At 57.1% G+C, this 27,718-nt stretch overlaps 1 protein-coding gene across 6 annotated transcripts in view; it reads right to left on the minus strand.

Annotated features, from left to right (window-relative positions):
• The window catches only part of PACS2 (phosphofurin acidic cluster sorting protein 2), a 60,342-nt gene that overhangs the window by 14,817 nt on the left and 17,807 nt on the right, over nt 1–27,718 (minus strand). For 4 of the 6 annotated variants that reach the window (XM_060145161.1, XM_060144980.1, XM_060145442.1 and 1 more), the window contains exons 2-9: nt 12,332–12,419; nt 9,218–9,307; nt 7,745–7,870; nt 6,614–6,776; nt 6,025–6,098; nt 5,592–5,672; nt 4,369–4,428; nt 1,262–1,419 (exon numbers count right to left, since the gene is read on the minus strand). In XM_060145161.1, coding sequence (XP_060001144.1) covers nt 1,262–1,419; nt 4,369–4,428; nt 5,592–5,672; nt 6,025–6,098; nt 6,614–6,776; nt 7,745–7,870; nt 9,218–9,307; nt 12,332–12,419 — 840 coding nt within the window. The remainder of the gene's footprint in view (nt 1–1,261; nt 1,420–4,368; nt 4,429–5,591; nt 5,673–6,024; nt 6,099–6,613; nt 6,777–7,744; nt 7,871–9,217; nt 9,308–12,331; nt 12,420–27,718) is intronic. The other 2 variants (XM_060145256.1, XM_060145067.1) reach the window with 1 other exon arrangement.

Consider the following 27,718-nt stretch of genomic DNA (forward strand, 5'->3'; position numbering starts at 1 on the left):
AGTGTCTGGTGACGAAGCCACGTGGGGCGGGACCACGGTGCGTGGCAGGAGGGTCCGGCCTGAGACGCCACGCCTCAGCCCCAGGACTGGGACGCGGGCTGGCCAGGGCTCGCCCTACAGGTGCAGCTAACATTATGGAGGGAGCTACAGGCGGGGACGGCCCGGGGCAGCCGGGCACCGAGGCAATCACGGCGGCTGATAAAAGCAGAGATCTCCAACTGAAGGCAGAGAGGGGTCGGGGGGCAAATACCGAGGGACACGACCACCGTGCTGGCCTTAAAGGTGGAGGGGGCAGCAGGTAGAAGGGAGGCAGGAGCCCCGTCCTGCAGCCGCCTGGCTGAGCCCCCAGGAGGCCAGTGGCCGACACCCTGACTTGAGCCCACAGTCTCCAACCTCCCAGAGGAGGGTAACTGGGCAGTTGAGTCAAAGGTCGCCGGTCAGCAGCTGGGGACGCTGCACTGGGAGGTGGGTGTGCGAGGCTGCAGCGGGAGCCGGAGGGCAGGTGACAGCATGGCCACCCCTTTCTCGTGTGTGCTTCCTTGTGTCTGACTTATGCTTGTTTTAAGTTTAAAAACCAACCGGTCCGCATACCTCTCCGCCTGACTTGGACGCTCTCCACCCCCACCGGCTCCTGAGGCGGACTCGGACCCGTGCGCTCTCTCCACCAGGCCGGGCATCAGCGCCCGCATCACCTGTCCCCCAGACTCCCTTCCAGCACCAGCCATGCCGCACCCGTGCCCCTGGGGGGTGGCCCCAGCACGCCCCTCGTCTCCGCGTCGGACGGAGCCCTGTGGGCCCGTGCTCACCGGTCCCCTCCTGTGATGCCCAGCCAGCACCCCCTCCCCAGCCCACATCCCCCCACCCCCCGCCCAGGGCCCGCCTTCCACACAACTTCCCGGCCCGCCCCCCTCCTGCCCCAACACCACGGCCTCCTGCAGGGATGACCCGAGCTGCTCCCAGCAGATCCCAGAGAGACCTTTTCCAGATACAAACTGGACCCTGTCACTTCGCCACTTCTCACCTCTGGAAGCACCGCAGACCTGGGGCACCGTTGGGGTCTGCGGCTCCTGCTCTCCCCTCCCCAGAGCCTGCACCCCCGAGGGCCTGCTTTCTCACAAACCACCTTTCCCTCCGGCCCGGACGACCCCCCAGATGGACTTCCTCCTGGGCTGGCCTCTGCCAACCTCCAGCTTTGAAGGCAGACGGCCGTGTCCACTGTGTCCCAGTGTGGTGGCATACGCCGGCCAGCGGCTGTGCCCACCTGAGCTTTGGCTTGGGGGTGCTGAGGACGCTGTCGTCGTCCTCCATGTCGGGGCCGCTGTCACTGGGGTTCTCCATGTCCAGCGTGTCGTACAGAAGGTCCAGGTCCTCCTCCACCTCGGGGACATGCTCTGCAGGGTCCTGCTCCGAGTCCAGGACCTACGTGGGATCCGAGGTGTGAGGCTGGCCCGGTGGGAAGGGGCTCCTGAGGGACAGGTGGGAGGAGGGCGCACGGCCGCCCAGCACCCCTCCTCCAGCCTGTGCCACCAGCCAGTCCCTTGGGGACCTCCGGTCACCCGGGCGCTGCGCAGGGGGCTCTTCTCCCCAGCCTCAGAAGCTTTAACACCCCAACGCACCCTTTAGAGCACCAAGCGGTGCTATGACAGTGTGTGCTGTGGTGTGGTACCGCCACGATCAGGACGTAAACGGTTTCCCTCCCCAGGCACCCCCTGCCCCCGACGGTCCCCCCACCCAGCCCCGTGCACCGGGCCTTTCCCAGGATGGTACACGAATGGAACTGCTCCACGTGCAGCCTCCCCTCACTCAGCGTGACGTGTGTGTGTGTGTGTGTGTGTGTGTGTGTGTGTAAGTGTGCTTGCCCACAGCCTGCTCCTTCTTGATAGTGGGCCACCCAAGGGAGGGGTCACAGTATGTCTGACCAACGGCCGGTGGAGGACAGGGCGACGTGCCCAGCGTCTGCACTACAGGTGAAGCTCCTGTGACTGTTTATCAGTGGACGTGCTAAACGTGTGGACGTGTTTCCATCTCTCGTAGGGAAGTACTCAGCAGTGGGTGCTGGGTGCCTGGCAAGCCTTCCAAGGCACCGCTGGCCTGTTCTCCACAGTGGCTGCACCGCTTCCGTTCCCTCCAGCACGTGTGAGGGTTCCCACTGTTACACACCCTTGTTGACACTTATCTTCCGTGTTCCTGGTGACGGCCGCCCTAGTGGGTATTAAGAGGAGTCTGTGGTTCTGATCTGTGTTCGCCAAAGACTAGAGATGCCAAGCATCTCTTCACGGGCTGATTGGCTGTATTTCTTCTTTGGAGAACTATCTAGTCAGATCCTTCGCCCAGTTTTTAAAGTGGACAATTAATTTTTTAACCGCATTGTTCCGTCTTTGAGTTGTAAGTGTTCTTTATGTATTCTGGATACAAGTCTCTTATCAGATATATGATTTTTTAAAATTTATTTGATTTATCTATTTTTGGCTGCGTTGGGTCTTCATTGCTGCGCGCAGGCTTTCTCTAGTTGCGGCGAGCGGGGGCTGCTCTTCGTTGTGGTGCGCGGGCTTCTCGTTGCGGTGGCTTCTCTTGTTGCGGAGCACGGGCTCTAGGCACGCGGGCTTCAGTAGTTGTGGCACGTGGGCTCAGTAGTTGTGGCTCGAGGGCTTTAGAGCGCAGGCTCAGTAGTTGTGGCGCACAGGCTTAGTTGCTCCGCAGCATGTGGGATCTTCCCAGACCAGGGCTCGAACCCGTGTCCCCTGCGTTGACAGGGGGATTCTGAACCACTGCACCACCAGGGAAGCCCCAGATATATGATGTGCAAAAAATTTTTCCCATTCTGTGGGCTGTTGTTTCATTTTCTTGATGGTATTGTTGTAAGCACAGCAAGTTTAAATTTTGATGTAGTCCAACTTACCTATTTTTTCTTCGTTTGCTCATGCTTTTGGTGTCATTATCTAAAAAACCATTGCCTGACCCAAGATCACAAATACCGCTGTTTTTTTCTAAGAGGTGTATAGTTTCAGCTTGTACATTTAGATCTCTGACCCGTTTTGAGTTAAGTTTTGTAGGCTGTGGCGTGCGGTGGGGTCCAGCGTCACTCTTGTGTGCAGATATCCAGTCGTGCCACCGCTATTTGCTGAAAAGGCTGTTCTTCTCCCCACTGAACGTTCTTCACATCTTGTCGAAAATCAACCGATCATAGATAGAAGAACTTATTTCTGGACTCTTAACCTTACTTCGTTGACCCGCCACAGTCTCATGACAGGAGCTTTAGCTAAGTTTTGAAAATGGACAGGTGAGTCCTCCAACTTGTGCTTTTTTTTTTTTTTTTTTTTTTGTGGTACGCGGGCCTCTCACTGTTGTGGCGTCTCCCGTTGTGGAGCACGGGCTCCGGTCGCGCAGGCTCAGCGGCCATGGCTCAGGGGCCCAGCCGCTCCGCGGCATGTGGGATCTTCCCGGACCAGGGCACGAACCCGTGTCCCCTGCACCGGCAGGCGGACTCTCAACCACTGCGCCACCAGGGAAGCCCCAACTTGTGCTTTTTCAGGATTGTTTTGTTGCTTCTGCGTCCCTTGCATTTCCACATAAGTTTCAGGACTAGCTGGTTGGTTTCTGCAAAAAGGCAGCTGGTGATTTGATAGGAATCATGTTGACGCTGTGGGTCAGTGTGGGAAGGACCGTGGCTGAGCCGGGCCCATTTCGAGCAGCTGACCCGCTAAGAGCTGCTGCAAGAGGATGCCCCACCACCGCGCGTGGACGCACAGCCGTGGCTTCCGGGAAGCACACAGCTCACTTTGTGGGCCATCGTGACACATGTGATAACGACGTCTTGGGGCTTCGATACTTAAGTGCCACCTCTCCTGGGTGGGTCCAGAACCTGGGGACTAATTTTCCTCTGATCACATTAAAAAAAAGTTGTGTTTTTTTTTCCGGTTATCACAGTTACACAAAGTCATCATTTGGAGACTAGAAAAAAGCTAAAAGAAAACATTTGAAAACACATAGTATGTTGATCGTGGGGAGGCAGTGGGTGGGGTGACAGGGCACATGGGAACTCTGTGCTCAGTTTTGCTGTGAACCTAAAACTGCCCTAAAAAATAAAGTTGATTGATAAAAAACACAAAACACAGAAACCCGTGGTCACACCCCCCACAGAAAACGTCCCGCCCTCCTCCAGATCTGTTCAGAGCAAGCTGTCAAGAAACACATCAGGCGTCGCCTGGGGCCCTGCCTGCCACCATCGCCCTCGCTCCTGGAGACGGCAGTGACGTCCAGAGGGCCACGGGGGCAGCGAACAGCAGCGCGGGACCCGCCGGAACCGGCCTCCAGAGCCCTACCCCGCGGGACGCGGGGCTGCCACGGGGGGAGGGGCTGCGCACTCACCTCGTCGGAAACTTTAAACCTCCGCAGCAGGGCCACGACCTTCTGCTTGAAGTTCTGTTGCTGCGAGACAAGCAGGCCGGCATCAGAGCCCTTGGAGCCGCTTCCCGGAGGACACAGTGGGGCCGGCACCGGGCTGCACCGCGAGGGCGGCCTCAGCCGGTGGGGGGCACAGCTCAGACACGCGGCAACACCTATGAACTTGAACACGGCTGCCGGCACTTTAACAACAGTAAGCGTTTTCACAAGCCTCTGAAACCACAGCTGTGGTCGGACTAAGAAATGGACCCAGAGAAGCGCGGTCAGCCTCAGAGCCGGCGAAGGGGAGCCGCAGGGAGGGCGTACCTATGGTTGTGACAGTGAGGCCCCGCCCTCCCCCCTCGGGACCTAGGGCGTGGTCAGGGCGCATCGGAGCCCGAGCCCATCTGCTCCTGGTGCTGCCCTGGCCACTGGCCTCCGACCGAGGCCGCCCAAAAGGAGGCCCACGCCCCCTCCACAGAAGTTGGGCCTCGGGTCCTGGACCTGAGGCTCAAACAGGTACTGTCACAGCGGCGTGCGGGCCTCCACGCCACGGTCCAGAACACGCGCGTCACCCGGTATACGGGGACCAGCCCACGGCCTCCCAGCATGGCTGGGGGGGCAGTGGCCTCTGGGGCTGGGCCGGGCCATCGGCACTGGGGCTGCCCGGGTCTCCCTTCGAGCTGGCCTGGCCGGGGCCGCAGGGCAGAGTGGCTGGGCACCGTGAGCTCGCCCAGGGGCTCTGGCACCGGGGCTGGACGATCCATGATGGGCCACCGCCCCTGCCTGGATTTCCCTCCTAAAGGAGGAGCCTGGCAGCCCTTCCAAGCCCCTGGGCACAGAGCAGAGCCGGGGGCGGGGGCTGGCCTCACACTGGGCGTGTCTGGGCCAAGCGGCAGGGGACCGGCCCTCGGCTCTGCTCCGAGAGTGGCCTTGCCCCCTGTCCTCTGGGCTGTAGGCCACAGCCCCCCTCCCAGGGCAAGGCCGTGGCACGGGGTCTCCCCGCCTTCATGCTGTATTTGGGGAAGAGACTGGGCCTCTGAAGAAGCCACAGGGCTGGGCTCAGGGGACAGCGCGTGTGCCCATGTGATCCCAGGGCAGGCCGCCTCACGTCCTGACCCACCCCTCCCGAGGGCTCCACCCGGCCCCCACCCCGGGTCCCCACCCCGTGCCCTTCCCCAGTGTTAGTAAAACCAGTTTCCACCGACCCTGGTCATGGACGTCGTTCTTACTATCGATCGCCGTTGCTTCTTGGGCTTCCCCACGTCGAAGTCATCCTCGTCCAAATCCTGCAGAGACACGTGGCACCTGGGGCCAGGCCACCCTCAGTACACGTGGGACCCTGCCCCTGCCTGCTGTGCCCCTGGCCCCGGGCCGACCCACGTGGATGTGCGGCCTCCCTGGGCGGCCTGGGGAGGGGCCTGGTCTCCTGGGCGTCCCAGTGCGTCTGCTGACACCCTCCAGCCCCGGGGACGGGGACCAGGCTCCCAGCCCCCTATGCCCCCTGCTACCCTGGCAACAGTGGCTCTGGGGGGGCCCGGGCCCGTCCACGGCGGGCTGCACAGCTGCTGGGGGTCTGGTAGGGGCCGGGCACGGGGCGCTGGGAGCCTCGAGGCCGGCGCCCCCCGGGCCCCGCGTTACCTGCCCCTGCACGGCGTCGTCGCTGGCTTCCTGCTCGGAGGAGAAGCTCTCGTACTCCTCCTCGGAGTAGTTATCTGCGGGGTGAGCAGATGGAAGGGGGGGCGCCTCGACGTTCCAGCCCGTGTCCCAGCAATAAGGTGGCGCCCCAGTGACTGCCCCCCGCCCCCGGCGTGCAGGGGAGCCACGAGGACACAGCCCCACACGCGGCAGATGGACTGTCGAGGGGGCAGGGGCTGCACATTGTAGCCCCCCACCGTGGCCCCCAGCCCTTCTGCCCGTCACAGGGCTCAAACTGGGTCTCCTGCTCGACTAGGCCCCCACTGGCCCACCCTCGCCTCAGGGGAGATGGTGACCCCAACTGCGACGGAGGTGACAGCCCACACCACGACCATGCCAGACCCTGGGAGGCACCATGGTCGACCCCATGACCTGCTTCCTGACCGTGTCCCAGTGCGCAGGCAGGGCTGACATGCCTGCAGCCCAGAGAGTAGCCGCAGACCCTCACATCCCCTACCCAACCTCTCGAGCCCACGGGCCAGCGGCCAGGAGGCGGCGCCCGCGACAGCAGCGCTGCCTCAGCTGCCCTCACCGGTGGACTTGGCCTTGGGGCCGGCCTGCATGGTGCTGTCCTCGTGGTCGATAGGCTGGCTGGACAGGGAGAAGATCCAGATCTCGGCCACCTTGACCGCGGCCTCCTTGATGTTGCTGCAGAGGCTCAGCACCTGGCCGCCCTCCGACGGCTGCTGCATCACCTGTGGGCAGGGCGCGGTTCTAGAGGCCTCACCAGCCTCACCCTGCGGGGGGCACACGCTGGAGGTCGGGTGGGCTTTCCCCTGGCGGTGACGGCAGGGGTGCACTCTGCAGGGCAAGCACGGTGGCAGGGGGCGGTGCAGGAGGACACGAGGACAGGGGGCCCGCGGACGGGCCAAGAGAGGAGACACGGGAGCAGGGTGGACGGGCTGGGAGGGAGCACACCGGGCCAGGCTGGGAGGTCAGCCAGGCCCCGCCCCTAAGGACTGGAGGCCATCAGGGAGGAGGGTCGGCGGCAGCGAGCAGTGTGTGAAGCCACGCAGGGGCCAGTCCAGGCACAGCCACCGACTCTCGGGACTCAACCCCAGGAACCCGTGTCCCTGGGGGACCAAGGAGGACCGGGCCCCCAGTGCAAGCCGGGGCTCTGGTGCCGCGGAGCTGACATGCAGCAGGTTTGGCCCACCAGGATGATGAGACCCTGCGGCCGTTCTGATCATGAGAGAATCAAATAAACTGGGGAGAGCGGCAGAGCCCCCCTGCGTCCCCCGCCCGGTGCCAGCCTGAGCCCCGCGCTGGTCCCAGACGCCCAAGCCATTCACCTTCATGGGGTCTCGTCATGATAACCCAGCGAATGCGTGCCTCTGCGTTTTAGGAGCTGCGTTTGGGGTCATTTGATCACATCTAGATGCTGGGGTTTTATGGACCAGATTCTTTTTTAATTTGGGGGGGCTTAGTTGTGGGGGGGAAACTCCTTAGTCAAGTAAGAAAGTAAGAATTTTGAGAAAAGTAACATCACCTATCACCATCAGTGAAAAAGCCAAGTTAAAAAAGGTGAGCTGGCAGCCCCTCTGACCCACACCAGCACGTGTCCACCCACCCAGGGAGCCCCCGTCCCGCCGAGCAGGACGTCCAGGAGGGACAGCGTGGGGCAAGGGCGCCTGGAGGGAGGCCGCCGCCCAGCCGCCCTAACCTCGGCCATGTTGATGGAACCAGCCGCCAGCGTTTTGTAGCCCAGGATCGTCCGGTTCTTGTACCGCTTTCTTCGCTGCAACATGATCTGAAGCTTGTTGCCTTCTCTTTTCAAGAAGTGGGGGTACTGCGGGAGAAGGAGGGGGGGGTCACAGCAATGAAGGCAGCCACGCCCACCGACACCCACGAGGTCTCACGCACCCAAGCCCCAGGGTTCCCTCCCTGCTGGTCATCAAGGGCCTCGGTCGCCAGGAACAGCCCCTGGTGGCAGATGCGTGCCACATGGCCAGGACCTCGGGAGGCCCTGCGCATCTGTGGACATGCAGTAACTGCCCAGCAGTGCTTCCGCCTGGCGGTCCAGCGGGCCATGCCCCCAGCACTCCAGGTCCAGGCCGCCTGCGCCTGCTCGTGGGACACTGCAGAGCTCGTGTGCCCACAGCAGACGTGCACGCTTCCTCAAGGTTCACCAATAAAAACCTCCTTTCAAAGCTGGGGCACGACGGGACTGCCCTCCACCTTGACTGTGGTGGCGGTTACATACCTGTGCACCACAAAGCCGTGAACTTAAAAACAGTGAACCGTACATTTTGGAAATTATACTCGGTAAACCTGACTCCCAGGGAGTCCTCTGGCGGTCCAGTGGTTAAGACCCCCCCCTTCCACTGCAGGGGGTGTGGGTTTGGCAGGGGAACTAAGATCCCACGTGCCTCGGGGCATGGCCAAAAAATAAAAATAATAAAAAAAACCCAAAGCTGCCGTGGGTCTGGGCTCCGGCGGAGCCAGGCACAGCCCGGTGAGGTGGTCTTGGGGGAGGGCAGAGGCGGACGGGCAGGGTTCTCACAGACTCGCCAAAGCGCGGCCCTGTCTTCTACACTCACAGGGAGAACGGAGGAGTTTAATGTATCGGAAAAGCACTGATACTAAATACAGCAAGTGTCTTCAGCCAGAACTACATCCACTGAATTTAAATAATGCAGATCTTAATTATGCAAAGAGACGCGGGGGTGGGGGCGGGGTGAGGAGGCTGGGGGCGGGGGCGAGCTGATCTACTCACGCCCCCCACCCGGGGGGCCTCTGCTTCACACGGTGGGGGGGGTCCCAGTCTAAACAGCCCACGTTCACCGCCAGCACAGCCCAAAATAATACTCCCGAGGGGTTTGAACTCGCGACACCAAGTTTCCATAGGTTCCTCCCCATCTTTCTTTTTCTTTTTTTAAACAAGGTTGTTTTTTTGAGTGGCTTCCCTCAGCCCCCGCTCCCCCATCTTTTCTAAACACAGGAATGAGGCGACCTAAACCCATCATCTGAGTTTTGGCCTCACTACGTTCTCTTCATCGTGGGAATGCGACGAGAGACTCGACCTCATAAGCAAGCACATCTCTAACCTCGGAGAGTGAGCCCTGTGGGAGAGGGGACCTCCGTGGCCACAGGGGCTGCGGGAAGGGTGAGGGTGGGGGTCCCCCTGGAGGCCCACCTGCAGGGAGAACGTCAGCGCCAGGTCAGTTTCCACTTGTCCACTGGGGGGCAGCACGATCTCGTGGGACCGCAGGATCCGCTTGGAGCCCTGGGACAGAACAAGACACCTCCTAGTTCAGAAGAAGGCATCTTAAAATGAAGCAGCGAAGATGTCGGCTTGTCAGTTCTCTTCAGACTGTCAGGCAAAGACCCGCAGATGGTGGGGGTGAGGCCCGAGCGCGTGTGATTCCCAAAGGCCCCGCGGGGAGATTTATCCGGAGCCTTAAAAGAGCCCATATCCTCTGACCCCCAAGTCCTCCTCTAGAAGTCTGTGCTAAGCTGTGAGAGAGGAGACAGAACAGTCACTGCCACAGCTGCAGGATGGAGGTGCAGCAAGAGATGCAGCTGGACAAGCAGGTGCGCGAGAAGCCACACGCTCCTGGGAAAGCAGGACCGCCCCCGCCCCACTGAGAGCAGAGTGGGTGCCAAGGTCAGTGATTAAAGCCCAGCGGCACCGTCACAAGGACAGAGAGAGCAGTACAAGCCTAGAACTAGGTTCAGAAAACACACAGACACATGTAAAAACAAACAGTGTGTAATAAGGAGCCTTCAGGTCGGCAAGTGGCTGTGATACATGGGTGGTGAGTCATCTGTATAAAACACACAGGTCCCGGGGGCTTCCCGGTGGTGCAGTGGTTAAGAATCCGCCTGCCGATGCAGGGGACACGGGTTCGAGCCCTGGTCCGGGAAGATCCCACATGCCGCGGAGCAACTGAGCCCGTGCATCACAACTACTGAGCCTGCACTCTAGAGCCCGCGAGCCACAACTACTGAGCCCACGTGCCACAACTACTGAAGCCCGTGCACCACAAGTACTGAGCCTGTGCTCTAGAGCCCACGAGCCACAACTACTGAGCCCACGCACCACAACTACTGAAGCCCACATGCCTAGAGCCCGTGCTCCACAACAAGAGAAGCCACCGCAATGAGAAGCCCACGCACCGCAACGAAGAGTAGCCCCCGCTCGCCGCAACTAGAGAAAGCCCGTGCGCAGCGACAAAGACCCAACACGGCCAAAAATCAATCCATCAATTAATTAATTTAAAAAAATAATTAACCCCCCCCCACAGGTCCCAACCTCAAACCTTGTACCAAAATAAGTTCCAAATGGATTAAAGATGTTCATGATAGTATTGTTTTAAAACTAGGTCTCCCAACATGGACGAGCCTTGGAGATGTTACACTAAGTGCAGGAAGCCAGACACAGCAGGACAAACCCCGTGAGCCCACGTCCAGGGGGCCCCACGAGGAGCCAGATTCACAGAGTCAGGCCGGAGAGCAGAGGTTACCACGCAGCTGACGAGGCGTCTCACCAAGATGAGGGGTGCAGAGGAATGGGTGAGAGTGGGAGTGGGGTGTGGGTCCAGGACAAAGACGTGAGCCGCACAGACGTGTGAGCTGACGGGAGTGACGGGGAGGGGCGTGGGCAGCAGTGTGGGGTGGCCGAGCGGCTAAGAAGCCTTGCTGGAGACACTGCCCTCTGCTTGCACGCAGCGTTGGTGCCGAGGCCGTGCTGCCCACAGCTGCTCCCAGCACGGAGTGTGCCGAGGGGCTCTCCTGACGGTCCTCCCCCAGCCCTAGCTCTCCCGGGGGCAGGCTCCCCGTGTGCGGTCTGGTGCTCTCCCCACACCCTGGCCCGTTCCCCTCTGTCCCTCACAGCCGTTTCCCCCCAGTTTCCTGCGCATCTGATCCCATCCAGGTCAGGACCTAAACTGATGGGCCCGTGCCCCGGGCAAGGAGGACCCACGCGCAGACAGGCGAGGGGGCAGCAGTGAACACACGTACGGAGACTCGGGTCAGCGGGGGAGGCCGGCTCGCCTGCTTCCTCTGGGAGTCAGGACACAGGGGCTGGGGGGCGGGGGGCAGCTGAGGAGCCGGTGCAAAAGGCAGGTGACCCGGGCAGGAGAGGATGCCCCAGGAGAAGCAGGCAAGGAGCTGAGTGTCTGCCAACTGGGGGCGCGGGCCCAGGCAATGGGGGCACTCAGGCAAGCTGGAGGGGGGGGAGCTCCAAGGGGCCTGGGACCCTGACCAGAGGCTGAGTTCTCGATAATGACGGGGTCCGGGGCAGGACCGCAGAGACGGGCAGCTGGAGGAACGGGGCTAGAGTACAGGGGCACCGGTTGTGTCAGAGGTCAACAGTGCCGGTTTCAGAGGCCAGGGATGGGTAAACCAGCTTGTTCTGAGGGCCCAGAGCGCCATCGACCCCTCCCGAGCCAGGAGGCCCAGAGCACCGCCGGCGGGGCTGGTTCTCATGCGGGCATCTTCCCACGTCCCAGGTGTGCAGCCGGGCACGGCCTGCTTCACGCTGAGAGCGGCAGCCCCGTCGGTGGGGAAGAGCGCTTCTTTGGGTCTTTGTTCAACAGTGTACTGCTTTTCTGGTGACGGCAAATGACCGGGAAGGGCGGGCCTCACGCCTGCTGGGCTCCAAGCTGAGCTCCCAGTTTGGAGGAAAGCCTGGCCCCGAGGCCCACGAGCTGCTCCTGGAGGTCCGGCCAGGAGGCCCTGGTGAGCCTCACGAGGAGCCACAGGCCAGGCCCAGAGCACCCACGCCAGCCACAGGCCCGAGAGCCACGTCCCACCTCCGGGGCCACCAAAAGGCCAAGGCAGCTCGCACGGCTAACGGGGCCCTCCTCCAGGGCTGCTGGGGAAGGGGGCGCTGAGTGCTGGGGCAGCTGGGTCCCCCTGAAACACCGACACTTGTTCAAAGGCAGAAAGAAGGACCTGTGAGGCCCAAGGGACAGGCAGTATTATGGCCTGGGAGCGAGAGGTGAGCACAGCCAGGCTGGGCCCGGGTGGACGGCTGGCGGGCGAGGGGCACACAGTGCGGGGGGGCGAGCGGGGAGCAGGGAGGGTTTGTCCCAGCTTCTGCATGGGGCCCGTCTGCAGGTGAGCTCAGCACACCTGCTTCCCCCCTCATCCCGGGACCCTGGCGGTGTGCCCTTTGCTGTGCCCGGGAGGGTGGGGCCTCCTGCACGGGCAAGGGGCCAGCTGCCGGTGCGGCTGTGCCCCTCTCATCTCCTGGGCAATACAGGCATCCTCGTGGCCCCAGGCCAGTGACACAGCAGACCCTCACCTGCATCTTGACAGCAATCACCACCGAGATGAGCTCCTTCTCCAGCTCCTTGAAGACCACCAGCTTCTTCAAGGTCAGGCTGCACAACCTGCAAAGGGCACAGACGGGCTCAGCAGTGACCGTGCACTTCGACGCCTTCTCATGCTCCAGGAAGGCCCCGAACTGCAGCAGCCCCAGCCTCCGCTGGACCGCGGGCTCTCTGACCCCAGCACCTCGGTCACTCATGGACACTGGCCCTCACGTATCCCAGGAGCCCATGCCCAGGCCCGGCCAGGCTGGGAGCCATCTTTGGGGTCCCTGCACGTAGGGGGCACCCATCAGCACCCCCAGACTGTTGGACCAAGCACCCCTCCGCAGAGGGTCTCCCTCTGGTGAAGGTGGCCTGGGTGGGTCCACAGGCGGGCAGACAGGAAACCTGAGACCACACACCCCCGAAGCCCCCAGGGACCAGGGTACCAGTGCTTGGGAATCCCACTCCCAGCTGCCAGAGCACAGGCCTCCCAGGGACCCTGCCCTCAGGGTCCACTCGAGGCCCCGCCCCCTCCTCTCCAGGGTCCTGCCCACCCACATGGTCCCACCCATCCCACAGGCCTCACCCACCTCAGCTGGGCTTCACCTCAGCCTGTCTCCCTGGAGACCGTCATCTGCCCTCCACTGAGCCCAGAGGGGCCAGGAGACAGACACCAGGGCTTCCCAGGCAGAGGATGCCCCTTATTTGACTGCTGCAGGTTGGAGACAGACAGACACAGTGCGTCCCTGATAGTCCCTGACACATAGCAGTGAAGCAGGGGAGCCCAGCAGGACCCCTCATGGCGGGGCCACTCTCACAGCTCAGTCCCTCTGCCATGGGGGCTGCTCTGATTCTGCAGGGCCAGGGAAAAAGCTAGAGAAGGAGACGGATGAAAGCAGCTAACGTTCACCAGGACAGACCATATCCCGGGCCATAAAACAATGCTTCACAAGCACAAACTAAAAGAACCAGAATCACACAAAGTATGTTCTCTGACGAAAATGGAGTTAGCTAGAAATCAGCAATAGAAGGACAGCTGGGAAACACCAGCTACTTGGGAAATTCAACCACACACTGCTAAATCACCAACAGGACAAAGAGGAAGCCCGGAAGGACATTAGACGTATTTTGTGTGGAATGAAAGTGAAAAACAACATGTCAAGAATTGTGGAATGCAGTTAAAGCAGTACTGAGAGGAGAATTCACAGCATTAAATGCTTATATTAGAAAAGAAAGACATTCTCAACTATACAATCTAAGCTTTACCTTAAGACACCAGGAAAAGCGCAAATTAAACCCAAAGTGAGAAGGCAGGAAATGAGGATAAACGCAGAACAATGAAATTGAAGATAAAGAAACAATTAGAAAAAAAAAAAAAAAAGAAACAATTAGAAAAAATAAAACCAAATTCTGGTTCTTTGGGAAGAGTAATACAATTGACAAAAACTCCAGCCACACAAAGGAAAAAAGAGAGAGAGAGAGAAGGCAAAAATGACCCATATCAGGAATCAAAGAAGGAACGGAACATCACTCCAGAGCTCACAGACATGGAACAACGTGATTAGGGACACTACAGATAACTCAGTGCACACAACTCTGAGAACTGAGATTCCACGTACCAAATCCCCGGAAGCTACAAACTGCCCAAACCCACCAGGACAAACAACAGCCTGATCTATTAAAGAAGTTGGATTAATAATGAAACACTTCTGAAAAAGAAAACTCCAGATGAGTTTAACCAGAGAGCGAAAGAAGAAATAACACCAATTCTACAAAATATCTTCCAGCAAACAGAAGAGGAAAGAATACTTCTCAAATCATCTTATGAGGTTAGCAAATACCCTGATACCAGCACCAACATCAGACAAAAACAGTACAAAAAAAGGAAACTACAGACCAGTTCCTTTCTGAACACACATGTAAAAATCTTCAACAAAATATTAGCAAACTGAATCCAGACATATATAAAAGGAACAACGGATAATACACCATAACCAAAGGGGGTCTGTTCCAGGAATTCAAGGTTGGTTCAACATTTGAAATCAATGTGATACACGTTACCAGACTAAATGTGAAAAAACATAAAATCTCAGTCAATTCAGAAAAACTTCTGACAAATTCAATATCCATTCATGAGTAAAAACTCTCAGTGAATGAAGAATAGACGGGAATCCCCTCAACCTGATTAAGAGCACGTCCAAAGGTCCCCCGCGAACATCACGCTGGATGGTGCGAGAGAGAATACTGTCCCCTAAGATCAGGAACGAGGCAAAGCCGCACCCTTTCACCACTGCAATTCAGTGGGCACTGAAGGCCTGCCCAGGGAAAGAGGGCAAGAGAAGGGAACAAAAGGCAGAAGGATAGGAAAGGACAGAATAAAGCTCTTCTTATTTGCAGACAACACAATCATTATGTAGAACGTCCCAAGGAATGTAGGAGAATGTGAAAACGGGCTCCAAGAACTAATGAGCTTAGCAAGATTGAAGGACATCAGTTCAACATATGAAAGGCAACCACGTTTCTATATACTAGGAATGAACAACTGAAGTCAGTGTTTAAAACACCTTCCATTTACAAAAAAGAAATACCTAAATCTCATAAAATAAATGCACAATCTGCATGCTAGAAACTCCCCACTGCTATCACAAGGAATCAAAGAAGACGTGCCAGACTCGTGGACACTAATTCTCCCCAAACTAGATCTACAGACTTAAGGCAATTCCAGTGAAACCCCAGCAAGACTTTTCTGTAGTTATTAGTAAGCTGACTTTTAAGTTTATATGGAAAGGCAAAGGAACTAGAATAATCATAATAATTTAGGAAAAAGGCAAAAATAAACAAATGGGACCTAATTAAACTTAAAAGCTTTTGCACAGCAAAGGAAACCACTGACAAAACAAAAAGACAATCTACGGAATGGGAGAAACGATTTGCAAATGATATGACCAATAAGGGGTTAATATCCAAAATATATAAACAGCTCATACCACTTAATATTGAAAAAACAACCAACCTGATTAAAAAATGAGCAGAAGACCTGAACAGATATTTTTCCAAAGAATACATACACATGGCCAAAAGACACATGAAAAGATGCTCAACATCACTAATCATTAGAGAAATGCAAATCAAAACCACCTCACACCTGTCAGAATGGCCATCATCAAAAAGCCTACAGGGCTTCCCTGGTGGCGCAGTGGTTGAGAGTCCGCCTGCCGATGCAGGGGACGCGGGTTCGAGCCCCGGTCCGGGAAGATCCCACATGCCGCGGAGAGGCTGGGCCCGTGAGCCATGGCCGCTGAGCCTGCGCGTCCAGAGCCTGTGCTCCGCAACGGGAGAGGCCCCAACAGTGAGAGGCCCGCGTACCGCAAAAAGAAAGAAAAAAAATAAGTCTACAGATAACAAATGCCGGAGAGGATGTGGAGAAAAGGGAACCCTCGTACACTGTTGGTGGGAATGTAAATTGGTGAAGCCCACTAAGGAAAACAGTATGGAGGGTTCCTCAAAAAACTAAAAATAGAGTTACCAAATAACCCAGCAATTCCACTCCTGGGCATATATCGGTTAGAGACAAAAGTACTAATTTGAAAAAAAAAAAAAAAAAAGTACTAATTTGAAAAGATACACGCACCCCAATTTTCACAGCAGCACTGTTTACAATTGCCAAGGCATGGAAGCAATCTAGGTGTCCATTCAGAGATGGAAGGATAAAGAAGACGTGGTATGTACGTATGTATATGTGCATGTACATGTATATGTGTACATACAATGGAATATTACTCAGCCATAAAAAAGAATGCAATTCTGCCATTTACAACATGGGTGGACCTAGAAATAAGTCAGGCAGAGAAAGACAAGATACTCTATCACTTGTATGTGGAATCTAAAAAATAAAATAAATAAATGCATATAGCAGAAACAGACTCAAATATAGAGAACTAGTGGTTACCAGTGGGGAGAGGGAAGGCGGGAGGGGAGAGATAGGTATAGGGGAAGGTATGAGGTACAAACTACCATGTATAAAATAAATAAGCTACAAGGATGTATTGTACAGCACAGAGAATATAGCCACTATTTACAGTCACTTTAAATGGAGTATAATCTGTGAAACTATTGAGTCACTATGCTGAAACCAATATAATATTGTAAATCAACTACACTTCGATAGAAAAAAATAATGACTTTGAAAAAGGAGAACAAAGTAAGCTGGGCACCTCTCACTGACATCAAGACTTGCTATAAACCAACAGTCATCAAGACAGTGCTGTTGACAAAGGAAAGGCGTACAGATCAACAGAATAGAAAAAGCAAGTCTGATAAATTGGATGTCATCAAAATTTAAAACTTTGCTCTGAGAAAAACACTATAAAGAAAATGAGAAGACAAGCTAAGAGTGGGAGAAAATATCTGCAAATCACATATTCAACAAAGGATTTTATCCAGAGCATATGAAGAACTCTCAAATCTCAACAATATGAAAATAAATAACCCAATAAAAACGGGCAAAAGATTTCAACAGACTCTTCACCAAAAGAGACATATGGGCAATAAATAAGCACATGAAAAGATGCTCAACATTATTAGTTATTAGGGAAATGCAAATTAAAGCCAGAGCTAGATACCACACACCGATTACAAAGGCGGAAACAAGATCCAAAGGCCAGTGCTGGCGAGCCGGCGGAGAGGGGGGCCGTGACCCCGCAGGTGGGGCATCAGCTCCCAGGACCCCCAGCCCCACCCTGGGAATCCACCCAAAGGCTCGGACACGATCATTCACAGCAGCTGAGTTCACATTCGCCCCAAACTGGAAACCCAGATGTCCCTCAAAGCCACCAGGCCATCCACCTCAGGGAGTGCTGCTGGGGGACCAGAGGACCGAGCCCCGCCACGTGCACACGCATGCAGGGGCGCACACGCACGCTGCAGGAGAGAAGCCAGAGTCCAGAGGTCGCGCCCTGCATCTTCGCCCACCTATGTACCTTCCGGGAGAGGCAGCAGAGGGCACAGGGCGGAGAGTGGAGCAGGAGCCCCAAGGTTCGGTCTTGGGCGTCCTGCCCTGCCTGCGGGGTGACAGGGCTCAGAGCTGCAGACAAAAAAGCAGGCAGGGTTGAATTTTACTGCATATACGGTTTCTGTTTTTTTAATTAATTCATTTTATTTATTATTTATTTTTGGCTGCGTTGGGTCTTCGTTGCTGCGTGCAGGCTTTCTCTAGTTGCGGCGAGCTCTTCGTTGCGGTGCTTCTCTTGTTGCGGAGCATGGGCTCTAGGCGCGTGGGCTTCAGTAGTTGTGACACGTGGGCTCAGTAGTTGTGGCTCGCGGGCTCTAGAGCGCAGGCTCAGCGGCCATGGCTCACGGGCCCAGCCGCTCCGCGGCACGCGGGATCCCCCCAGACCGGGGCACGAACCCGTGTCCCCTGCATCAGCAGGCGGACTCTCAACCGCTGCACCACCAGGGAAGTACCTGCATGTACGTTTTTTTTTTTCTTTTTTTGCGGTACATGGGCCTCTCACTGATGTGACCTCCCCTGCCGCAGAGCACAGGCTCTGGACGCGCAGGCTCGGCGGCCATGGCTCACGGGCCCAGCCGCTCCGCGGCATGTGGGGTCCTCCCAGACCGGGGCACGAACCCGCGTCCCCTGCATTGGCAGGCGGACTCCCAACCGCTGCGCCACCAGGGAAGCCCTGCATGTAGGTTTTTAAAGTACCTTTTCAAGAGCTGGAAAAACCTAGAAGACCTGAAGGTGCGCCAGCCACAACTGCCAAACGGGGGCCTTATTTGGATCCTGCTCTGAATCAATTAATCATTAAAAAATACTTTCCAGCCCTTATTTGGGGGTGGGCGTCTCAGGGTCTCGATCTCTTATTTTCAGGGCTTTCACAACACCCGTTTCTAGAAGCTGACATCCCTCATGACGCATCTGGCTGGGGACGGGGTGAGTCCAGCGTTCAGAGTCCACAGCGCAGAGGGGACCATGCAGGAAGAAGAGCCGGGTGCCCACGAGCACATGGCAGTTAAGAAACCGCTCCACGAAGGGCCTGGCTTCCAGCCCGTAAGGAGGGGCCCGTGCATCCGCAGCGAGCCCGTCTGCACCCCGGACAGACTCACTTCAGAGGCTCATCTCCCAGGTGACTGTGACACCTACAGCCATTCGGGATTTCTTGTGGGGTGTGTGTGTGTTCTAAGGTATGTTCAAGCTGATGCTATCTGTGCAAACAACGCCAGAAGAATCGAAAGGATCCCCTGCGCCCAGAGCCTGAGCCAGATCAACAGAGTAAATGCTATTTGCTCTTTAGCCAAGGTTGGTTCTGAGATAGGCCTGACGGCAGCCAAGGGCAAGATTACTGCAGAATGCCTGGCCCTCAAGGAAACCATAAACAAATACACCGCGAAGCCCCCACAAACAGTGATTCATCGCTAAGCTGGGGCCATTATTCCATCAAACGCCCTGCATGGCACTAGGTTCCGCAGTGACACACAGGCCCTATAAAACGCCACCCCATCAGCAGGTGAAAACCCAGTCTTCCACGGGAGGGGGCCTCGCTCACAGCCAGTGTGCTCTTTCCTCGGACTGTGTCTGCGCCGAGCAGGAGAGAGGAAAAAGCCAAGCTCCACACCTAACCCAGAGAGGCAGCGTTCCGGCCTGTCTTCTAAAACAGAGAAAAGTTACAAAGCGTGATGCCACAAAACCCACATACCCACCACCAAGCGCTGACAAATGTTCTCCCTGCCAGCTGCAGACCTCCTTAGAGAAACAAGGCACCCACGACCACAGAAACCCACTGTGTGCGCTGCTCACCACCCCCTCCCTCCGAAGAAACCACCATCTGGAGGAGGGGTCTCCTCCCAGGATACTGCCAGCCGTCCCCCAACTCCGGCGTCCCCGTCCTCCCTTGATAACAGGCCTCCCCCATGTTAGCTGGGCGCCTGCCTCCTGGCCAGAGACCCCAGTCCTGTCTGGGGCAGCTGGGCACGGCCACTGAGCAGCCGGGGCGGCGGACCCCGAGCAGAGGCCGTGTGATCACGTTCTGGGTGGCAAGCCCTTGCTCGCTGCCTTCCCCCTAGATGCAATGGCAGGACCTAGGCAGCCACCTTGGACCCAGAAGTGGAAGCCACACGCTCGGGACGGCAGAGGGCCCAGCCAGCCCTGGACCCCTAACTCTGTGCTGTACACGAGGCAGGAATCAGCACCTTCAGGTGGCTCTGCCTTTCTGACTCCCTGTCACAGAGACATCGGCTGTGCTCTGGACGGCCAGGCACGTCCCATTTTCACTAAATTTGCATGTACATGTCAGCATGCGTCGTTCTGTTTCTCAAGTCACGTGCTAACACCACCCTGAGTGTGCTATTGCAACTTGCCCTTCTCTCCCCACCTCTCATTTCTTTTTGAGAGCCGTGGGCACGTCACTAGTGTGCACTCCCCATGCCCGCTGTGTACTTCCTCTCTGTACGAGCACATGGTTTCTCCATCTCCCCGTGATGGCCGTTCAGGCTGCTCCAGTGATCCGACACTACACGCTCTGGCCCTGTCTTCACAGGGCTGTGTGGGCACCTTCTGCCCAAGTGGGGTTACTGGGTCAGCTCCACACAGTCACAACCTGTCCGGGGGTTTTGTCAAACCGTTCCCCCAAGCTGTGGGGTTAATATGCACTCCTGTTGGCCCAGGGGGTGTTGGTGTCCTGGGACAGCCATAACGAATACCAGACAGGGCGGCTTAGACAACAGACATTTGTTTCTCACCGTCTGGAGGCTGGAGGTCTGGGATCGGGGTGCCTGCAGGGCTGGTTTCCTCTGGTCATAAGAGAAGGATCTGTTTGGGCCTCTCTCCCTGGCTGGCAGACGGCCGCCCCTCACGGCCTCCACTCTGTGCACGCCCCCCCACCCCCACGCCGGCGTCTCTCTGTGCGTCTAGATCTCCCTCATTTTAAGGACACCAGTCATAGTGGAGAAGGACCTGCCCTACGGCCTCATTTTAAGCTAATCGCCTCTTTGAATACCTGTCTCCAAATACAGTCACATCCCGACGCACTGGGAGAGTCAAATTCACAGCATGAATTTGGTGGGGGCGGGACACAATTCAGCCCCTAGCACTCCACCCCCCAAACGAACAGAATCACTAGATTTGGGGGGATCTCACGGTGGTTTTATCTGGTGTCGCCCTGACCTCCAGGGAGGCTGCGCAGCTTCTCGGGTGCTTGCTGGCCGTGAGCGATTCCATGGCCTGCCTGTCCACAACCTTTGCCCATTTTTCTACCGCACTGGCATTTCCTGTCTTGGGATTCTTCCTTTATTCTAGGTGTAACCATTGGCCTATGTACATCACATCTATCATCTCCTAGCTGCAGGCTGTCACATGAGTGGGTTTCCAGACAATGTTTATTTAATTAAATGTCTTTTATGAGTTATGCTTGTTGGATAATATATTCGTTAATTTCACACCCCTCCTCCCAATTTTTTTTCTCTTTTCACTGAGGTCATTAATCTATGTGGAGCTGTTCTGTGTATGGTGTGAGGTAGGGACCTGATTTTATTATTTCCTATGTGGATGCCCACCTTTCCCACAACCAATTCTGAAAGAGTACATCCCTTCCTTATGGATGAAGAAGGCTGTTTCTGAAGCGTGCTGCATTTGTGTGTTTCTGTGTCCTGCTCTATGTCCCACAGGTCAATCTGTCCGTACTTCTGACAACTGCATATTGTTTTCATCAGTACAGCTTATTTAAATAAACATGCATCTGCTAAGGAAAACACTCCCTAAACACAAGAATACTTCATTTTTCTTTAAAGTTGCTTGTCTGTTTCATATAAACTTCACAATTTGCTTGCCAAGTTCAATTCCTTCATGGAATTTTACAAAACTGAATGGCATTTAAGGAGAAGTGACATCTTTAGGTCGTCACGGAGCCTCAGCACCTCCTTACTCAGGTGTTTTACGTCCTTGAGTACGTGGTTAGCTGGTTCTCTGGCAAAAGTCATTAATGCCCTTTGGCCAATTGATTCCTAGACAAGCTACTAGCTGCTTTTCTGAATAACACTCTTTTTCTTATTTTCAAATTGAAACACTGCAGGTGTTTCAACACTGTTGATTCTGTGTGCTGATCCTGTATCAGTCAACCTTCCAGAACCGTTACTGGTTCTAGCAGCTTGTATGCTCTTGTATTGTCCATTTGAACAACAATGCTATCTGCAAATGGCAGCTGTGTTTCTTTCAACCCATTCCTATCTACTTTTCACGTCTTGCTGCACTGCCCAGTACCTCAAGGATAATAGCAGTTACCTTCCTTCTTGGTTTTAGAGGTACTATTTCTAGCGTTTAAGAATGATGTGTGCACGGCAGCGAAGCCCGGTAACCTTTCTGCAGTGATGGAAATGTTCTATAGCTGCACTCTCTAATGTGGTAACCAGCAGCCAGCAGTTGGAATATGGCTGGTGCTACTGCAGAAGTGAATCATACATTTTAATGGATAAACGGATTGATCGATAGCCAAATGTAGGCTAATACACTGGATAGTGAAGGTCTGTAGATTTTTAGCAGGTGCCCTGTAACAGGTTAAAGTTCCTGTTTATTTCTACATCCCTAAGAATGTCTCTTAAATTTCATCAAATGTTTTTTCTGGATAGATCATATGATTTTTCTCTTTCACTCTGAATGTAATAAAAATAATAAATAGTCTACTGTTAAGTAAATCACCCACACACTCTGGAGATAATTCCTATTTCATGAAATGCTTTTGCAACTTTATACCTTGTAGGGATTTTTTTTGGGGGGGGGGTCAACATTTTCTTTAGGATTTTCACGTCTATGTCCACGAGGTCAACCCTACCCTTGTGCTGCCTCTCGGAGTTTTGATGACTCTACTGCCCTCATGAAATTGACAGCTTTGCCTCTTTTTAAACATCTTTTCCATCTCTGGAACACGTCATATGAGAGTGTTTATTTCTTGAACATTTGGTAAAATTCACAAATAAAACCATCTGGTGCGCTTTGGGGAAGAGAGGAGGTTTTGATGTAACTGGTCTGTACACATTTTCTATTTTACTAAGTCAATTAGTAAGTGATTCATATTTTTTCTAGAAAAGCATCATACTTATTCTTCATATTTATTGACGTTGTTTAGCGTTCTTCGACTTTGTCGCTTCGCTCCAAATTGCTTACGTGTGCTTTCTCTTTTGATCACTTTTGCCAAAGTTTACTACATTATTAGTCTCTCCAAGCAGTTGACTCTGGCTTTTGTTAATATTTCATATTGTTTTCTTATTTCATTACGCTCGCTCTGTTACCTCCATTCTTCTATTTTTTTCTAAGATTTGCCCTGTTCTTTACATAACTTGAGTCAGATGATGCTGTGATTGAAGGCTCGGTCTCTCATTCTCTAACACTTGCACTTAAAGAGGCTCTCAGCGTTCAGAATCGACACCCACGCACGACACCAACGTGGGTTTCTGACAGCACGTGGCGGTCCACGATCCTCCTCACAGGGGCAGCCTCCCTGCCACTCTGGGGTTCCCTATAACCCCAGGGAGGGTGGGCCCAAGCCCCCCACCTAGTGCCCCGGTGTCACAAGCCCCCCACAGACGTGCTTCGGAGGCCCCCCAGCCACCCCCAGGCACCTCCCTGGCTCCACCCTGGCCCAGGTCCCTCTTCGTCCAGATGAATCCCACCTGGGGATTTCCCCGTCCTTTGTTTGCACATGCGCACGCACAGCAAAGAACTGCCTCTACTCTGTCTTTCCATGTTTGGTGGCCTCTTCAAAGCAGCTGGTCTCCCTTTGTGTGAGTGCCCGCCCCTTCCTGCAGCATCTCACTAGGATGTCCAGCCACAGGTCGTCCTTGGTGGGGGGAGGAGCCGCTATGACTGGGGCATCACCTTAAAGACGGGTGTGAAAGATGCCTCTGCCCTTGGGAAGGGAGTGCCCCCGAGTGGGTGTGAGAGAGGCCCTGACACACACTTCAGTCCTCAGGGTCTTTGGTTCTTGCTGTGCGGGAAGAGCTGGGCCTACAGGACTGAGGGACCCAGGGGACAACCGCGCACTTGCAAAGCAGAGACCGAGGCGTGCCCAGGAAGTCGGCTGTGAGGGTCAGCAGAGCTGCGGCGCCGCCCACAGCCCAGGGCAACTAGACACCCAGGCTGGGCTGTGATCCGGCTGAAGGCAGCTGCGGCCCCCTCAGAGCCACCTCCCGCCACCAGGTGGGTCCCAGGAGGTGGGGCCGGGCCCACGCTGCCCGGTCGCTGTCCCTCCGGGTGACACGTGGGGCTGGGGCTTCCATGTGCTCTCAGGTCAGTGGGCCCCATGGGCCCTGACGGGATGGGCGCCTGGGCCGCCGCACAGTGCCCACCCCCGCCCGCAAGGCGGGCAGGCCTCCCGGGGCTGGTCCTCGGCCGGCCAAGGTGCTGGACAGAGTCTGGAGGAAAAGGGCGGCGCCAGCAGGGTGGGGGGGGGAGGGAGAGAAGAGGAAGGGGGCGGGGAGATGGCGCCCTAGGGGGGCGTCGGCCCCGTCCTCCCTGGGGTTGGCCTGAAGAGGCAGACTCTTCGGGAGACCTGGCGGCACGGGGTGCTGGGCCTGGGCCCTGGAGGGCAGGGATCACATGAGCATGGGGTCAGGGCCAGGGCTGAATGGACACAGGCCCTGGGACAGAAGGCTGGCATGGGGGCCGGGGACAGGAAGATGAGCAGAGCACCCTGGGAACGGGAGAGCAGGAGCAGCAGGGGCCTCCGGGGGGGGGGGGTGTCATTCAGCAAGGCCCACCTGAGCACACACTATGGGGGGGGGAGCAGGGGCACGGGCTCTGCCGTGGGGTCAGGCTATGCCGGGACACCGAGGTCAGGGAAGGCGTGCTGGGGGGTGAGGAGCCCCCGTATCCCGACACCCCTGGATTTTGTGAGTGACGAAACAAGCGACATTTTAGAAAGTTCACAGAAAGCTGGTTTTGCAGATATTTTTATACACAGGCCCGCAGGGCATTCCCACTGACGGGAAGGTCTCACGATTAATGCCCCCCAGGGGCTGGGGGGGGGCAGCCTGCCCAGCACCCCCCCAGTCGCCACGCAGTGGAGGGAGCTGAGGTTCCCCCGAGGCCCCGCTCCCCGATACTGCCCCAGGAAACCTGGCCAGCACCTGCGCCCAGCCCCAGACAAAAGACCTCAGCCCACCCAGCTTCGGAGCCTGGGCTCCAGGTGGTGGGGGCAGGGCCTCCGGGTGGGGTGGGGTGGGGTGGGGTGGGGAGATGAGGCTGCAGAGAGCACAAAGCCTCCGATTCCTCTTTGGGAGACTGGCCACCCCCACATCCTGCGTGTGGGACGCCGGCCCTGCTGCCCCGGGGCACTGGGGTCCCAGAGGAGCAGGGCAGTGCCTCCTTTAAACCAAACTCCCTGCGCTTCCTTCAGCTGCGGGGGAGGGGAGGGCAGCGGCAGGTGGCGGGTGGGGACTGGCTCCCTGATGGCGCAACGCCACAGGGTCCCCAGGGCCCCACGTGGGCCAGGAGCGGGGGAAGGGCAGTCCCCACCAGGGGCTCAGCAGGCCTTGGGGTCTGGAGATGGCTCCCCACCTAAGCAGGACCCCAGGCGGGTGGGCCCCTGAGCCCCTCCCTGGGCCCCCGCTGGAGTCCAGCCAGGCAGCGTGAGGGTCAGGGCTGGTGAGCCCTGAGGCATCCGGCTCTAACTTTTCCCCACCCTGGGAGCTGTAACTGCTACAGCCATGTCTGGGGGACAGTCTGGCAAAGCTACCTCTCTCCTTTTCTATTGCAGTAGCATGTATACAACGTGAAATTTACCACCTTCAAGGAACCAGTCCAGGGGCATCAGGCACATTCACGCGGTTGTGCCACCACGACCACATTCCGTAACTCTTCATTTTGTAAAACTGAAACTCTGTCCCCATTCAACACTCACTGCCCTCCCGTCCCCCAGCCCGCGGCCCTACCTTCCTGCTTCCTGTCTATGAATCCGACTGCTCTAGGGACCTCATACGAGTGGATCACACACGATTTGTCCCTCTGTGACTGGCCCACGTCACTCAGCATGTCCCTCCATGATGCAGCCTGTGTCAGGACCCCTTCGTTTTCAGGCTGGGTCATCGTCACCACATGGACTGATGAGCACAGTCTCAGCGCATGTGAACTGTGCTGCTAGGAACATGGCGGGGGGGCGGGCGGGAGGAATATCTCTTGGAGACCCCGCTTTCAGTTCCTTCAGGATACTTGCCCGGACGTGGGACTGCTGGGTCTGGGGGCAGCTCTATCCACTGTTTTACACAGAAGATGCACCATTTCACATTCCCACCAACAGTGCACAAGGCTTGGTTTTAACTTCTGATTAAAAACCTCTGCTAAAGGACTTCCCTGGCGGTCCAGTGGTTAAGACTCCACTCCGCCAATGCAGGGGACATTGGTTCCGTTCCTGGTCGGGGAACTAAGATCCCACATGCCACATGGGGCGGCCAAGAAGAGAAAAACAAAAACAAACAAATGAAAACCTTTGCTAAGAGGGACTCTTCCTCAACAGGGCTCCCCAACCCTAAGAGGAAAGCAAGGCTGTCTCACCCAACTGCTCCAGGCCCACCAAGAGCGCGGGGGGCCCCACAGCAGGACCTCACCCCCTCCCTTGCTCGCCCCCCTCAGGACGGAAGCGACAGGGCCAGTCACAAGCAAAGACATCTGAGGAGGGGACTGTCCCCGCCTGGGCCCGCCTGCCGCGGGGGGAGGCTCTGCGTGCTCTGGCAGGGCAGCGACCTTCCCGCATGGCCTGCGGAGGGCAGCTCTTGGCCGCCCTGTGGACAGAATGGACAGAGCACAGGGCCAAGGGCAGCGGGAGGACCGGCGGTGGGTGGGGGCTCCTTCCGGAAGTAGCGCCAAGACACCCCTCGCTCCACACGCAGCGCCCACGGTATCTCCTCGCCGTCTCCGTCCACCTCTGTTTCCGCTCCGCTCCCCGCGACAGCTGCTCAGCTCGCACTTGGCTCCTGCGCCGAGCCCGTCCGCGTCTGCCGTCCAGCTGGGCGATCCGGAGCGTCCTGTCCCCGCTCCACGGGTGCAGGGCCGTGCTGTGGCTGACGCTTCCTGCTGACCGTCACTGTCGGACCTGGATGCCGGCGTCTGCTCGCATCCAGAGCGGGCACGACGAGGGCTCCGGGCTCCGCCCCGGTGCCTGTGCCTCCGCCCTCTGGAGAATCTGAGGGCTGGGCCTGTCCTGGGCTCCCCTGCAGCGGGCCCGACCCGGTGGTCCTGGGCCCCCATGTCCTCCTTCTCCTGGGCCTCCCCCCAGGTCTCTGGCCACTCCTCGTCTTGCTGGCTTCAGAAGGAGGCAGGAGTGCCCCTCTGCATGCCAACCACCATCTTTGCCACCTTGGCTCTTCTTGACATTTTCACTCTAAAATTAGAAGTTCCAGCCCAACGCGTAGTCCTTTCCGAAACACGGCCCGTTCCCTCCTGACTGCCCAGGGGCCGATCCCAGGCCCCCCGCCCCGGGCTCTACCTATCTCCTGGAAGCCCCTCAGCCTGCTCGCCACCCGACCAGCCCCCCAGGAGGACCCTGCCCTGTCCTGTGGCCGCCAGCCGGTGTGGAGGCGCCTTGCCGAAAGAGCCCAGTGACTGGCTCTGTCCAGCCTCTGGGAAGGCCCTAGAGACGTCCTGCACTCCCAGCCCCGGGCCCAGCACTTGGGGCCCGGCCCCGCCCTGCTGACTGGCGCCCCAACATCAGGGAGCTCCGTATCCCACCTCGTCCCACCTCACCCCCCTCTCACTGATGGTGCTCAGGCGGGAAGTGTCTGTCCCAGATCACCGCGCATCCCCTTAAGCAGGGCTGAGTTCCGCAGGGATGGGACCAGGTCCGGGGCCTAGGACGGCACCTCGTGCACCCAGGTCCTCGGAGGAAGGGGGCCAGATGTGCCCAACGTAGCGGCTCCCCCAGCTCCTCGAGACACAAACTCTGCCCGAGACGGGAAACGTGGACGTTACTGCAAGCAGACTCAGAGACGGGACAATAGATGCGGGAAAGGAGCCGCGATGCCGACAGAAGACAAAGGACTAATGTCCCAAGTACAAAGGCGCCTACAGAGGAGCAGCAGAAAGACAATCAACCCACAGAAATGCGGGCGACGGCGCAGAGGCGACTCACAGGCGTGCAGACCCGTAACCCACGCCGCCCTGGGGCTCCAGAGCCTTCCGGGGCCCGCGGGTCGCCGCCCGCCGCCCGCCGCCCACCGCCCTGGCTTTTATGAGGAAAAGCTCAAGCTCCACAGAAAGTTGCAGCAAGAGCTCAGCAAACACCCCCCCGCCACCAGCCAGGGACCCCGCCCCGTGGGCACCTAGGCTTTGGGGGCGACCGGGCTGAGAGCGAGCTGGGGCATCAGGACGCTAAGCGAGGGGCCGTCGCCCGCGG

This window comes from Lagenorhynchus albirostris, chromosome 1 (assembly GCF_949774975.1).
Source record: "Lagenorhynchus albirostris chromosome 1, mLagAlb1.1, whole genome shotgun sequence".
In the NCBI taxonomy this organism is placed as follows: domain Eukaryota; kingdom Metazoa; phylum Chordata; class Mammalia; order Artiodactyla; family Delphinidae; genus Lagenorhynchus; species Lagenorhynchus albirostris.